Source organism: Thermobia domestica, chromosome 7 (assembly GCF_964235325.1).
Source record: "Thermobia domestica chromosome 7, izTheDome1.hap1.1, whole genome shotgun sequence".
Classification (NCBI taxonomy): Eukaryota; Metazoa; Arthropoda; class Insecta; order Zygentoma; family Lepismatidae; genus Thermobia; species Thermobia domestica.
In genome coordinates this window covers 157,260,747-157,277,836 of record NC_137460.1, presented here as the reverse complement: position 1 = coordinate 157,277,836, position 17,090 = coordinate 157,260,747, and the positions used below count along the sequence as shown (strand labels likewise).

Sequence of the window (17,090 nt, the reverse complement as noted above, 5' to 3'; positions counted from 1 at the left end):
TATGTCAGATTACTTTGAGTCAGTGTCCAAACTGTGGACAATGCGTTGTTATAATTCTATAGGGTAACACTTCCCAAGTGTAACACTCCGATTTTGATAAAATTTGGCAGCTAGATACTATACATAAAATAAACAAATAAGTGCTTTTTTATTTATTTTTTTTGCTGAAAAACGGTTTTAGGGGGCAAAAGCCCTCACCCAAAATTTGAAAGTTGACGCTCGAAAGGCAAAAACAAGTGGACCAAAGTGAACGAAATTGTGAACAGATATTGCTGACATAAAATTAGGGAATACGTGTTTTGTATTTTCCTGGAAAAAACGGTTAGGTGGGGCACAGATCCCTCCAAACCCTTGATCATGAAATATCAAAAGTGCTAATAACAGTATGTCAGAAGTGCCTAAATTTACATGAAGAATTGGAACAAAACTTTGTGTTAGGACAATAAGCAAAAAATAAACAAATTCGGCTTTTTTATTTCCTGTGAAAAAACGGTTTTAGAGGACAAAAGGTCCCCCCCATGAATTTTGAAATTTGACGCAAGAAAGGCAAGAAAAAATGTACCGAACTGAATGAAATTGTTCACAAATGTTGTAGAGGTAAGATGAGGAAATACGTGCTTCGTATTTTCCTGAAAAGAGAAAAAAACCTTTTGAGTGGACCGAGGCGTTGAGTGTCGGAAGGATTGGACCGAAGCGAATGAAATTGTCTGTAGATATTGGATATGAAAAATAAAGCCTCTCGTGTTTCACAAGTGTCTCCATCAGATTTCTTCAAATTTGGCAGATCAACAACAAGCACATACAGTATAGCGTATTTTGTAGTATTTCACGAAGCAACTTTAACCCTTACAATGTTTTTCCGCATAAACAAAAACACGTGCCGATTAATTTCCTGTTTGCTGTTGATGTGCCAAAATTGATAGGGACATCTTTAAAACACGAAAGTCCTTATTTTACATACAGTTTATACAATATCTACACACAATTTCATTTGCTTCGGTCCACTCCTTCCTGCACTTTTACGGTAATATTAACTTTTTTTGGAGGGGCTCTAGGACCCAACACTGTTTTTACATACAAATTAAAATGCATTTCATTTATTGTTTTGCAAATTGTCCGTATACGAAGTTTCGTTGCAATTCTCCATACTCTTTAGGAACTTCTGATATACTTATTTGCACTTTTGATATTTCCTAATCAACAGCTTAGAAGATCCGTGCCCCACTCAATCGCTTTTTTCCAGGAAAATACGAAACAGAATTACCTCAATTTACGTCTAGAATATCTGTGCACGATTTCAAAATTTTGGGTGGGGAATTCTGCCCCCTAAAACTAATTTTTCGCAGAAAATAAACCCATATTCTTTTTTTTTTTTTTTTTTTTTTTTTGTGTGTATTGTCCCTACACAATGCGTCCTTCCAATTGCTCATGTCCTTTAAGCACATCTGACATACTGTTATTAGCACTTTTGATATTTCACGATAAAAGTTTTGGAGGGGTCTGTGTCCCACCGAAACGTTTTTCTTTTTTTCAGGAAAATACGGAACCCATATTCCCTCATTTTTCGTCTACAATATCTGTGCACAATTTCATTCATTTCGGTTCACTTCTTCTTGCCTTTCGGGCGTCAATTTTCATCATTTTGGATGGGGGATTTTGTCTCCTAAAACAGGCATTCGTTTAGTTTATGCGTATTGTCCATACACAAAGTTTCATCGGAATTCTTCGTCCTTTACACACATCAGACATATTGTTACTAGCACTTTTGATATTTCATGATCAAAGGTTTGGAGGGGTCTGCGTCCCACCTAACCGTTTTTTCCAGGAAAATACAAAACACGTATTCCTTCATTTTACGTCTGCCATATCTGTGCAGAATTTCGTACACTTTGGTCCACTTGTTTTTGTCTTTCGGGCGTCAACTTTCAAAATTTTGGGTGAGTGCTTTTGCCCCCGTAAAACAGTTTTTTCCGCAGAAAATAAAAAACATGTATTCGTTTATTTTATGTGTAGTATCTGCCTGTCAAATTTTATCAAAATCGGAGTGTTACACTTGGGAAGTGTTACTTGTAAGAATATACCGTAATGCCATTGATACCAGGTGGAATTAAAGAACACTTTTAAATGGGATTACAATTTCGTTTCCGGTCTGTTTATAACATTACTGTATTAGAACGATACACTCATTGCCATTTGCTATTTTTGTTATGTAATATACGTAGCAGACAGTTTTCCTTACATGTCTCTAGAATATATTTTTTGATTTTGTGTGAGTTAGAATTAAGTTTGACCGGTTCATAAATGACAAGTAAGAAACGTTTAAGAGAAATACAGAACTGTTGCATTATTATTATTATTATTATTATTATTATTATTATTATTATTATTATTATTATTATTATTATTATTATTACTATTACTATTATTATTATTATTGATATTTTTGAAACATTAGGATTACGTGCTTACGAGGATTCGTGTCGGGTCCCCTCCGAAAAGAAAAGCTGGATATGTGCCTGCACTGAATGATAGACGTATGAGTCAAGGTATAGACGAGCGTGCTAGGCAATCGAGTCCGCAGCATCAAAAACAGACTAAGACCACAACTTGCAGTTCTTCTTGCCGATTGATGCTGCTTTTTACCTGCTATGATATATCGGATAAAAATGTGAAATAAACGAAGGTCAAGACCATGACGTATTGGTGTTTCATGCACCTAAACCTGTAAAATATTTGTGCCGAAAACATCTTTCACTCACTAGCTAAATTTGAGGGTATGATCGCTCATCTTGCCTTATAAAGTATAGTCTTATAAAGAATATATATAGCATAATAAAAACCTTAAGACCAAATTCAATGATTTTCTATAGTTTTCTTTTTTTAATAACGGGAAACTTGTTTATTTCATCACGATAAATCACGTTTGATACTAAGATGTCTGTTTCTGACTATATATATTTTTCATACTTTATTGGAGACATTTTTTTTTTTCAAGAAAAGAGGATGATAAAGGAAGCTATACAACACCATAAACTGAAAGCAATCGGTATTACTAATAGTACACTAATTCTAAATAAATACGTCATCAGAGGAAACAAAAAGTTATTTCCTAATTGTATTGTTTTAGTTTTATTAACATAAAAATTATACACTTTCTACAATGTTTTGTAAAGAAAAAAATTGAATAGGACCGGATGGGATTCGATCTGGTGTCAAAACAGTATAAGAATTACTAGTCCGTCACTCTACCCACTTGACCACACAGATTTTCTTTTGTTGCCTATCATTTTCTTAAGAAATAAATGCTCATGGCTATAGAGCATGTCACTTCCAAACTTAAGACAACAGTTTTTCTCTTTGTTTATATATTTCCGTATAACATCTTGCTTACAGAAGCTAATTTATATTTGGCAGACAATTTACATCCTAGATTTAAGCCAATAAATGCAATATTTTACTCCAATTTCTATTTCCTTGGTTCAGCTTTTCTCCTACCAATCTTGTTATTCCCTCTGCAATCGTGCTGTGCTACTCCAAAAATTCCCTCGAAAACATTATTGCCAGTATACACAAAACCGAACATAATTTTGTTTTTTGCTTATATTTTTATTATTTTATTATATTTTTTGGAAATATCTCCTTAGATGGATTGCTTTCCATTATCTCCACGTACTAATAACTAAATTTTACCCATAAACATATGGAAAATGAAATAATTGCGAAAAATTGTGAGTTACAGTATACGCGCAATTTTTTTTGCGCATGGGAGTACATAGTCTTGAGCCCGATTCCCCGTGGGAGAGCGCACACAAAATTTAATTTTATAATCATTCCCTTTCATTAATCATCCATCTCCTAAGAACAAATCCTAGGACGTCAAATAATAGATATACCAACTCAGTATTCACGGTTGTATCACATGATATTCAGTAAGAACGCCAGTAACTTTTACTTAGTGGGGGGTTCAAAATAAAAGAGGGTGTGCATCCAGAATAATGATCTATATTTTTCACAAACTTATATATATATATGCCCAAGGATGTGTGTAAGGAAATTTGGGGGAGTGTTGGGGATGTGTGCAGAATACTCCTTGGACATAATATCTATTTTTACAACAGAAGTTGTAAACGTAAAAACAAAGAAACTACTGAAGCATTAAATTCAGAAGATATTTGCTTATGCCCGGAAACATAATACAAATTATTCATTTACTTGTTACAGAGAGGTCATACCCTCCCTTGTGGAGTCCATGGATGTACCTGTATTACAATATGTTGTTGTATGTACTTTACAACCGAAAGTAGCAGAGCCACTTGGCCGGGGTCCCCGCGAACAGAATGGCATATATCAATTACATGTATTAGGAGCAAAATTTAGTCATAAGGACCACAACACATACATTTGCTCTGGGGTTAATATGCTGTTAAAACGGAACTGAAGAGTAGAGTAGACGGCACTAGCGCGCGGCCCGATTGGAAGCAATCGGTCCAATCGGCTTAAGACCGGCCCTGTATATATATGAAAAGATGCAGCAAATTTACTGTTCCTTTCTACTACTCCCTTCTGGTCTCTGGCTTTTTGGATGTATTTGCGGTTCAAACCATGTTGATAATACAAAACTCCGGATTAAAGCTTCCAAGTAGTAATTCGCGTTCCGTTATAATAGTAGGCTCAATTTTGCATGTAAAATACCTTAAGTTTAATCACAGTGTGATGAACCTTCACATTTCATCACAATATTGGTATACTATGAAATATTTAACAGATTTTATAGATACATTTTTCCATTATACTAAAATTTTGTAGTTTTTGTTTAGTCTCTCGCTAAAAACTCTTCGCTTTAGAATTACCATGTGGAATATCGTGTAAAAGAACATTTATACACTAGCATTACCACTAAAAGTGTAACATGAAATTAGGTTATGCTTTATCATATTAAGCCGTAGTACCATCGTACACATAATTGTTAATGAGAAATTTGTCACACCTGCCCATCACGTTTTTCGAATATTCTTATTTGATCAAAAAGCTGAATGTAACAGAAGCACGCAATGTCCATTAGACCCTTTAATCTGACAGCAACGAATCTATCACCGTTACGATTATGAAATTACCGTCTTATCACACTGAATACGTTAATCTTACTTCAACTCTATCATTCATTAGACGATATCTTTTATTTTATTTTATTTATTTATTTATTTGTCATGATAATTTCAATTACTGTCCTTAAGTTTCTTCTACTGGTTCTATTAACAGTTAAATGTAACATTCTAATTATTTCAGTCACCATAGAATTGATCTTTTGTAAATTTTCTCAACGCCATCTACAGTATTTTTAAATTCTTTTGTATTAGGTAACTTTTGATTTTATAAATCATTAAATTGGACGAAATAATACATATTCGTCAATTGATTTTTCATAAGCATAGACGTATTAAGTCACTATCGCAAGAGTAACTTTCTAAAAACCTATCTGGGTTTGTCAGTCATTCTGTTCCGTTCCACCAAAGCTTTGTCTTACAGAGATCATAACAGAATGAAAAAAAAAAAAAAAATGTTTACCTGTGCCGCCTGTCTTCCTCCATTTCGTGTCCATCCTTTTTCCAGATAATTACTGGTTCAGGTTGTCCATCTGCTTTGCACGGTATTTCAATGGTGCTCCCCATCGGAGCTTCCATGTCGTAAGGAGTATGCAACAACTTTGGAGGAATTCTTTCTCTTGTAGTGAGATACGCGATAACCTCTCTGGATCCAGCCTCGTTTTGTGCTCTACAGATATACTGTCCTTCATCCGAGTCCTTTACATGTTGAATACGAAGGGTGTTTCCTAAGGGGTCAGTAAGATTAAACACCTGAAAATGCTATAATCAGCTGTTATGTATTTTCACTAATTTTTAAGAGTATTTTCTACTAACTGTTAAAGCTTAAATTTATCTACCCCAAATCATTTTAGTTAGTTTAACTTAAGTGTGCCCAAGGGTATATTTCCTAATGGAAAAAAGTCTTGAATAATTAATCATGAAAGAAATTGGGAGATAGTGAAAAAGAACAGGATTGCTTTTAATTTTATTCCAGTTACATTCACCAGAAAAAATTCTCATGAATTCTGATAACTCAATATGTGAATAGTCTTCAAATTATTTACGAAGAAAGGTTTAAATCAATTTCTTAATGTGCAGTAACATACACATGTCTCTCAGAAATAATCTCAAATACTCTTTTACACAATTCTTTGTCAGAAGAGTTTTCTTCATGTCAGAAAAAAATCTTTGTGTTTGAAGGAACAAATGTATACCTATATACCTACGCACATATCAATTTCTAGCATGCTTTCTAGAATTCAGGTTCAGAACCTCGAAATCGCTGGAAATACTTTGCATAGGATTGTATAACCCTGACAGATGGTTAATGTAAGGCGAGTTGTTACGACTCATTGTTAGTGACTAAAACTAAGTCTTAGGCTCTGTTTTAGTCAACAGAAAGTGTTTTGTTAACTTTTGCATTGAATATTATCAATTTTTGTAATTAAAAGTTACACAATTTGACACAAATCTCTCTCATATAATATACACTAATAAAGTGTGGAGAATCAATAATAGAAATTTTGAAGAACCTTAAATTCTCTGTGTGCTTAAGTAAGTGCTGTTCTTATTGCAGTTAAACAATAAATTTAGTGTCACACTACAAATGACATAATGCAAAAAGTTAAGACAATTGGATACTGTTCCAATATACTCATTTCATGTTAATTTTTATAACTACAACCTTTGATGAAACTTCGAATTGACTGCAGACTCAAATGGTTCGAGCAGATAGCATCCACATATTTGTCTCTGTGCTTGAGCAAAATTAATCTGGATGAACAATTGAACAAGAATTGAAAGTATATCACTCTGTATATCCTGGAGCGATATGCAACATTGGTAACCAGTAGGTTGCTTGTTTATAAAGATGTAATACAATATAAAGCTTATTTCATAACATTAAAGTGTTTAAGTTAATAGTAATATTTTCCAATTCAAGATGCAATTTTAGCTCTCAGTAAACATATAAACACCATCATTGTTCATTATTAGTAACTGCAATTTTGAAAATTTCTTTACACTGAATCATCTGGAGGGAATAAAACATAAATGGCAAATTTGATTTATAAGGGGAATGGTTGAGATTTTCTCATCTTTGGAATTTTACCCAATCCTGCTGCTTTGGTTTCAAAATTCAATCCAACCTTGGGTAAAATCTTTCACTATTCTTCTCCATTTATAGCGATGCGTATATGGGACAATAATCATGTACACTTGTTCTTCGACGAAACATCTTAAACTCAATTTCCTTCACTAGCGATCCTCTTTACAAGAAGAGAATATATTTGTAACGGGCGTTCAATAAGTTTTGCACAGATGGTTATAATATTGTTATTTATTGTAATATGCTGATGAAATTTTAGGTGAACATACTTTGATTTTGGCTACATGTCACTCAACTTAACCTCCATCTGCTGTAACGCATCTCGCCCAACGTTCTTTTCTTACCTTGAATGCACTTTGGTAAAATTCAGGTGGCTGACTTTTACACCATTGTTTCACACAAGAAATGAGGGCCTTGTCGTCATTGTCGAATGTTTCTCTTCGCAGGCGGGCCTTCAGACGACCAAACAGGAAGAAATCCGAAAAAGTCAAGTTCGGACTGTAGGGAGGCTGAGGGATGACCAATGTGTGATTCCCTAAACCGGAAGCATCTTCCTATTAACTGATGTGGCTGATTCATCACCGGTTTCGAACTGGAATTACATTACCGACCGTTGTCTAGTCCTGCTGTGTACTTCAGTGTCCATTGTGATTTACTTGTGAACAATAGAAAGCAATTATTACCATTTTGAAGCCAAAGGATCGAAATTTGTTCACCTAAAATTTCATTGTTATATTGCATCTTATAAAAATATACCCATCCGTACAAAACTTGTTGAACGTCCTTTGTATTTTTATGTTTGTTTGTACATAACCTATTTATTATTCTTTGTTTCGACAGTTTCATTAGAAAAAATCTTAGGCGAATTGCATACTAAGTTTTGCCTGGAGTATGGTAAAGGTAGATCAGCTATTCTAGCGTGGAGATTCTGAGACATGGTGAAAATATATATATATATATATATATATATATATATATATATATATATATATATATATAAACGTTCGACGAAAAGAGGTAGTCAGACCATCAGCGCTACTACACTGGGCTCTCACTATCACAATGGCAAATTCTCCAAAATAGCAGAAGAGTTGCCTATGTGGTTTCTGTTGCATTTCTCTGCTGCTCTTGAGGTAATGTGCTCTTGGGTGTTCTCCTATACTTCGCGTGTAGTACATTCGCTGATAAAATAGTGTCTTTACTTATTTATTACACTGATATATGGAGCATATAGATACTAGCGTTTACTGCTCTTGTACATAAATATTAGAATTGTGCAGCACTGTGTATTATATATATAATTGCATCTGGTATAACTATTGTTTACTTTTTAATACTATTTGTATATTTTTCTACCTCCGATAACTGAACTCTGTTATATTCATACTAATGTATAATATTAAATGAGATCAAATGGGCCCATATTCATTAACCACTGTTGATACAACTTCACAACCTGTGTACTATGCCATGGTAAATATGTTTTAAATAATTTTGGTAACAACCAAGAATTACCATGAGCGTGAAATGCACATGTAAGTTATATGCATAGATATTTTTTCGCATTTTTTGTTGAAATACCTCCATCAGATAATGTAACTCTTCCTCCTGGATTTATGAGATAGTTTCCCTTGTACCAGGATATTACAGGCGTTGGAAAACCATCGGCAGCACAACGGAACTCCAGTACTCCTCCGCTTTTCACAGTTTGGTTTTCTGGACGTTGTGTAAACGAAGGCGTCACTGAAATACATAGGAACGAGTAATTATAAAAAAAATTCTAATTAAGACTGTTAATTAATAGATCAGAAAAGAAAAAAATAGTATATTTCAAAAGAATATCAACTAACGCACAAATGAAAAGCTTAAATTATGTAAGATACAATGTTTCTGATTTTATTTTATCTCATTATACCTTATCTTGGAAGATATTCTGTATGCATTGAACAGTCATTCAAAACATCTCCACAAAACACAAAATGAATGTTTGAAAAGCTGAACTATTTATATTCGATCAATCAGTTTCCAAACTATAGTAAATCTTAACTTCTGCAATGATTATACTATGATAATACATAGGCAATGGTTTAAATTTAAAAGTAGACTTATAATCGATTAATATGCTAATTTGGCATGAAAGTTAATCCTTTCTAAATAACCTATATCCCTTTCTCCATAAATATAAGCAATTATGCAAAAACAGCAAATATCCATGCAAAATCACACATATGATCCGATCGTTGATGATAAAGGCATATTGTAACATCAAGATAGAATACCCATGTAGACCAAAGTGAATGAATCTTATGGGATAATAGATATTTTAATTCAAATTTCAAAGCTTTTTATCACCATGTATTGTGGCTGTAAACTCACTAGTGCAATGGAGAATCATCGTCTAATGAGCTCTAAATATTGGCACATGCAATTATAATATGATTTATTTAGGCATAACAGGTAAGTGCAACCAGGTTTAATTATACGAGAATGTGCACACCTTTCGAGCAGTTAATGTATGTTTGAAAAGGGTCATTCTGTAGACCTTTTCTAGGGATAGAAATGGATATAACTGAAAAATTATGTATATTGGAAAAGTGTCTACTGGACGTTCCGAACGTTCGTAAACAAGCACAACAGACGCCTACCGAGATCGTTGTATCGTGTTGCGAACAGTGCGAAGTCCACGAGTAGAGAAGAGGCAACTGTTACTGAAAATATCAACACTGACCATTGACAGTCATTTAATTGTAGTAGGTCAACGAGCTCGCTAGTTTTATAACTATATATCAATTGCATCTCCAGTGATGTTAATAGATGATTATTCAGAGTAAAGTTTATCATTAAGAGAAAACTATCTTGGATCCACAATTCTTATTTAAATATGCAACAAGGAGCATATGTCGACAATTACAGAATAACTTTTAAAATTATAATGTAGGAAGTCGTAACTTTCAATTAGAATTAGTGTTTGAAGAATAATAATTTACTAGTGACAGATGAGATCAGAATATTATTAAATTCTGCGCACAAGGAAGTATGTGACGTATTTATCAGGTTTAGGGAAGCATTAAATTTACATGTCAAATACGACTCGAGCATAAATATTCATCCAAAGCATGGACATTTCACTTCACTATTAAATAAATATCTGTCTTGTCTTTTAGAATAATACTAGTAATCTAATACATAGATATTCAGTACGATGTGTCTACATGTTTATACACTTATTAATTTAAAATATGAAGGCTTTCATCACTTATATACCTAGGTACTTGGCAATAACTTTATATGAGAGTAGTTTTTTTTAAAAAAAAATATGTATACACTATTCCATATCAAGTGCAACTGAAAAGTACGGTGATTGGATAGCTTCATAACTTAAGAAAAAATAAGAAGGTATTAAGTAATAAAAATAATGCATTATTTTAATCATAACACTTGGTATTATTGTAATAATTGTAACTTTTTAAAAAAATCATATGAATTCTTTTGAGAAATAAAACAACGAATTAATTTATGAAGCGTGTGGAAGAAATTTAGATATTTTTACATCACAGCAAAATGTACGGCACTTTTTAAAATGCTATCTTATAAGGGATGTCTGAAATCGTATTATAGAATAATAAGAGTGAATTCTTGAGATAAGTTTTAACTTTAGAATATATAGTTTTAAGATACTTTATAATAGATTAAGTCGTTAAAAAGCTTTAGGTTATTTGGAATTTAAAAGGGATGATGATAACAAACCATTCCAAATATAGTGCAAAATCGAAAACGAAAATAAGCAAATAATCTACGTTAGAATTAACGGTCGAATTGCAAGTGAACGATTTACTACAGTAATAAAGTTGTAACCAGTATTTCTTGACGATATAACTGTAATTGATAAGAAAAGAGCAAATGAATATTCTATTATATTACGAAGGATCGAAACAAAATCTACTCTGTCGGTCTGCAAAGAGACAACTGTTAAAAGTTGATTGTTTGGCTATGTGGGCGACAAAGGGTTGACTAAGAAATTACAGTAATTTCCAAATTGATGTTTAATAACACCATACTCCACCCATTCTCACTACATCAAATAAGCAGAACAGAGGAATGTGACGTTGTCGAAATAGATGGGAGATACACAAAAACCTCGATGACATAGATGACAATCTTCCAGGTATAGTAGCGTACGCAGGGGGGATTTTTGGGTTTTAATACCCCTTGAGCAAGGTATTACGCAAAAATAAAAAGCATTTACTACATTAAGAGATGCATACAAACACCTGAAATAATATAAATTTGTAAGCGTGATCAGCCCCCTTGATGAAATTCTGTGTAGGCTAATATCAGGTAATTCCACTCCGGATACATGACGATCTATAGCTGTACCTTTTTGACATTTACCAACGGCTCCGCCCATTTCCGACTTTGGTTTTTATTTATTTCCGTGTGCATGCATTGAGCGAAAAGGTTTGCTACGATATCATATATCGGTCAGTTGTAAATGACTGATATATTGTTTACATTTACATTGTTAAGATCTATTTAGGTAATTATTAATAATAGATGTGGGTTCGAAGTTACAACTATGTATGGTCAATGCTCTAGGTTGAGGACGTGGTTCAGTTTTTGTATATTTTGATGTGCACCATATTCCTTAGAGACCATTATGACGTGATCATATTTTCCATCATTTATTGTATTTAAGATTCCATCAAGCTACAGATTGAACGTTTACGATGCTGAATTGTATGAAATTTTCAAGTAGTATGCAATATTTGATGGAATGTTGTATTTCCCTCCAAATTACTTCAAAGAAAAGTCAAAAACGCTTGTGGTAACATTAATATCTTCAGTATTTGCTTTGGATTTAAATGTTCACTCTGATCACGTTTATCCCCACTGACATAGAATTATCTGAGTGATGGCTGTCACATAATGGAAACAAAATTCATGAGAAACCATTATTAGTAATCATCGGATTGGGTCAGTGGGAGCCAGTATGCCATACCGGTAGTAAATTAAGATTCTAGAAATCGTACCAGCTGTAAAAATTTAAAAATAAGCTTGATCATATCGAAGGGCATATATATATGACTAGTGAGCCGCAGGAATTCAGTGGTAGAGTGCTCACCTCTGGTGCGTAGGGTCCCTGGCTTGATCCTAGCTCGTGACAAGTGAACTTTATAGTGGGCAAACACTGTGTGCATGGGTTTTCTGGAGGTTCTCCCGTTTCCTTCTATTTTTTTCATTCCACCACTTCATTCATTATTATTAACACCGTCTTCCTTACCCTTGGAGCATAATCGTGGGATGTTGAACTACAAATTCAATTTCATTCTATTTTATCTAAGATAAGTTTATGCATAGAATACACTGATAGTACTATATTTCCAATTCATGCCCTGATTATTAGTATACTCACTTCATGAAAAGTATAAACGCTGAGTAACACAGACAGAAATTCTTTCAAAGAGACTAAGATTATATAATATATAGGCCCCTATTAGCGTATGTAATCTCTATCTATCAAATTTCATTGCTTTACTTCAGTATATTACATAGAAAGGCAAAGATCTTTCTATTTACGTATAAAATATATGGAATTATATACCTGAACAAGCAATTGAATGAAGAAAAATTAACAATTAAATAACGAAAATTATTCTCTTGATATTTGCTGTTATAAAACCTGCAGATGTATCATCTTATTCGTCACTTCAAACTTACATACAAGAATAAATAGATACCATGAAAAAATATGATCATGTCTAACTAAACAGGAATGAAAATGAAGTAAGTAAAAATTTCAGAATATGAGCTAATTTTGACTACAGAAATAAAAAGAAAAGGGGAGTTTGCAGAGGAAATATTTGTTACGCGTGTAGATTTTATTGGCTTACTTCGAGTAATTTTATACTGGATTTTGTTCGCCCTTCACCGAAATAATTATTTTAGGGTAGCTTTTAGTAACTTTCTATCAAACCGACGAAAACTTTCAACTTCCTTTTTTAATATATCCGGTATAGAATAACAGCTCTGACTAAGGCCTCGAAGCCTTAAGAACTTTTGCGAACACGTGAAAAGTTCTGAGGTTTGCTTAGGAAATTTAAATTCACTTCTAGTTTTTATCAAGAAATTCTACATCCATGCGTACTAAACCAAAAACTAATAAATTTGTGTACACTTTTGAGGAAACAGAAATAAATGTTTGTAGAAATTATGGAAGCTTTGCTTGTCGTTAAAAAATTGAACAGTTAAAACCCCAAAGATGACAAACAGTGCGGTTTAGAACCGAGAAAAATACAATAACTGTTTCTTTCTTGTATCTATCTTTAGACAATGCTAATTTCTATCCTATTTTACAAGTTCACTAACATAAAAGAATACAAAGAAAAAGCAATTTTACTAGCTGATAGACCACACACAAAGCAAGGAGTGAACACTAATGGGCTCTCCAGTATACTGGTTATAAGAGAAAGACTGTGTTTATGTAAGGTAGATTATAATGCTATTTAAATTTGAAATTACCTTTAGGTTGTATTTCTGTTTCACCACCATGGAAAAAAGGAAGAAATGGTTCTTTTTAAAAAAGGGAGTTAAAATAAATAACGTTACATTAATAACTTTCTATTCACATTTGAACACCATAATGTAATACATTATACCCTGTTGTCACAGTATTTATACATATATTTATAAACTGAGAAATTCTTAGTTTTATTATATATATATATATATATATATATATATATATATATATATATATATATATATATATTGACAATTAGATAATTTGAAGTTATGATGGATTTTTTACTTTATATTTTCATTCTAATTTTAAACACAGAAAACATCTGAGAAACTTCCGAGCAACTTCTGAATATCTAAAAACTCTAAAATATTTTGATACAAAGGTAACTGTATTTATATAAAGAACTGGGAAGCCATATTTTACTTTCTTTATATAATTTATCCCCCATTGTATCATGCTTTTTTTTTTTAGGTGGTTTATGTTATTAATTTTAATTTCTTAAAATACACCAAAATTTCGGCACAGCCCCAGTTTACCCTATGTATAGGGGATAAGAAACATTGACAAATACATGCACTATAGAAAGCAACAGCCAAGAAACTAGACTTTCACGATAAATATTATCCTGATGAAATAGAAAGAAACTCAAGAAAACCTCGGTCAAACTAGTTGGCTTGAACATAGTTCAAATTCAGTCAGTTAATTTAGTGTAGCTCTTATAAGAAAAGACCAAAGCAATCGATATCAATTATATTTACTGTTAATCTATTTTCAATTTGAAAATGCAATTGTTACTTCAGATTTTAATTTAATAGTGTTCCTTTAATTCCTTTATTTACAGTTTAAACTAGAGATTTTGCCAGAACTTTCTAGCTGGGAAGAAAGGAACGAAAACTTCAAGTGTGCACATTAACAATCTTTTCGATGTTCTAAAAAAGCTTTGTTTGACATTGTGGCATTAAAATTGTTTCAGCAGAAAACTGTACATTTGCGTTGTAACAGAATTAGGTTACATTTGCGTTGTAACAGAATGACCAACGGTTAATGCCTTTTAATGTCATAGTTACTCAAAGTGGCTACCAGAACTTGACTGCAAAAATGTTCGCTGACGTTCTGACAAACCCCTTGGAATATTTTGTCTGTTTCATTGAAAAGATCCTATCCTTCCATCAGATATAGTATCGAATCGGAAAATGTATTCCGAAGGCAGGTGAAGCGAGAGCTGTAAATATAATTAGCAGCCCGAAACTACTTTTCAGAACAAAAATATAGGTGGCATAAGAATTATTTTGTTACTCAATACAGGGAGATTATTTTGCCGTAGTTTTTCGTTCTTTCTGAACTCAACTTATCGCTCACATATTTAAGAATATGCTTCTGATAATATCTGTGCAAATATATAGGTGTTGATCGTGCTAAATTTTTTGGGAACGTAAGCAAATATCGAGAAGGTCTGGCAAAATCCCCTATACATACTTGCACATCAATAGTGGCACATTAGACTTAGGTTAAAGTATAAGTAAAGTATAATAAAGAGTTATAATGTTCTGAAATAATAATAATAATAATAATAATAATAATTGATTTTCAGATTAGCATCCCTATATTAGCAGATTAGCGAGGCATGGACCAACAACTTAACATGGGATCCGAACCACATAATCTTCCGCTGGGAATAACACCCGAGTGTCCGACGCTAAAGGCGTATATGCTAACCGTTTAGCCACGAGGGAGCTTTATTATTATTATTATTATTATTATTATTATTATTATTATTATTATTATTATTATTATTATTATTATTATTATTATTATTATTATTGTAAAATCATGGACTGGCCTCTTAACACTGAAATTTGCAATTTCACACAATTATAAAATGTAAATCAGTAATTCTTACCGTAAACTTTGACCTGAGCTACAGCTGACACACGGCCTAGGAAACTTGCTGCAGTACATTTATATAAACCAGCATCATCCATTTTTACGTTTGCTATAATTAGCGTTCCTTCTTGAGAAATCTAAAAATTAAATAATAAATAAAAGAATACATAATAACAAATTCACATCTTTCAAAGACGTCAATACTTTTGCTTCAGAATAAATAAAATTAAATAAAGATAAGAAATAATGTAGAACTACGTCAGAGGACGGATAGACCCGACGAGAAGGAAAGAAAGTAATAATGATAGTAAGCCAGTAATGTTGATAGTGTTACAATTAATAGTAAATATACATCATCATCGAAGATTTATAATAAACTTAAATAAAGTGATTCTACTGCAAAATCATCTTTTATCGATCCTACTAAAACTATGGAACATCGACTGGTTGAAATAACTAAAAATTAATAAATAAATAAAATATCTCGAAGACCGAATAAAATTCTAGAATATCTAGCCTCTTCCGCTACTGAAAAGAGCTTTTCAACTCAACATGCATTTATGTGTCTGCTTGTCTATTTCACGATTACTTTCAGCAGGTTATCTTACTGTAATAAAATCTAGCATGCGCTTTTTCTCAGATTTAGGAAAGTGCGACTAAGTGGCTAATACCTATGGAAACTTCATGAACACAGTATAACTTTGAATTAAATAGCAGTACAATTTCATTTCAAACCACAGTCAATTGAAGCAAAATTACCTCTGATCAGTCAGAATACATAGTAATACGAGGCATGCTGAAAAAAATTCTTTCAAATTACTGTTAACAGTGGTGCTAACTTTCCGTTATTATAAGATTCGGAAGAATCGATCTTGATAAATTTAAATTATCTTTGATTGTTTGTTTAGCTTATTTGTTTATTTTTCACATCAGTTTGAAGAAGTAGTTTTGTGTAAGATATGAAAATTTCTTGTGAATCGGGCAATGATTTTTTATGATTTCAAATGCACAAGGTTAAGTCATAAGTCTTGCAATATTCTAATACACAACATACCTGTATTTATTTTGTTTATCCTTTTTACAGTACAATGATAGCAGGTTAACATTCAAAGTAGTATAGGTGGCTCGTGTTCGACTATTTGCAGCCACCTTCCTGCCAAATCTCAATTCCATGTCCATACCACACTGCTGTTTCCACCTCCTGCGTGTCGGTGAGTGAAGCAACGTGATTTCAGGAAGTGTGCCGTGGAATAAAACAGGTATTAACCCGAAAGGGCAAGCTCAGGGTGTGGCATCAGTTTGATGCCACCAAGTTCCTGAATTTTTTGTTGCGTTTTTCGAGCCGAGTGTGGTTTCTCGCTATTCCGTTACAGCAGGTGCGGTTTCGGTTAACCAATGTAGGACATTTTTGGTGTAGTGCAGTATACACTCGCTCCAATTGATAAAGTTTGCCATTCATGATACAACCATTAGGAACAAACTTAAAATGATT

At 32.8% G+C, this 17,090-nt stretch overlaps 1 protein-coding gene across 2 annotated transcripts in view; it reads right to left on the bottom strand.

Annotated features, from left to right (window-relative positions):
• Pxn (Peroxidasin) overlaps window positions 1-17,090 on the bottom strand; it is an 899,909-nt gene that overhangs the window by 51,879 nt on the left and 830,940 nt on the right. For both annotated transcript variants that reach the window (XM_081765474.1, XM_081765473.1), the window contains exons 11-13: window positions 15,615-15,735; window positions 8,773-8,934; window positions 5,566-5,830 (exon numbers count right to left, since the gene is read on the bottom strand). In XM_081765474.1, coding sequence (XP_081621600.1) covers window positions 5,566-5,830; window positions 8,773-8,934; window positions 15,615-15,735 — 548 coding nt within the window. The remainder of the gene's footprint in view (window positions 1-5,565; window positions 5,831-8,772; window positions 8,935-15,614; window positions 15,736-17,090) is intronic.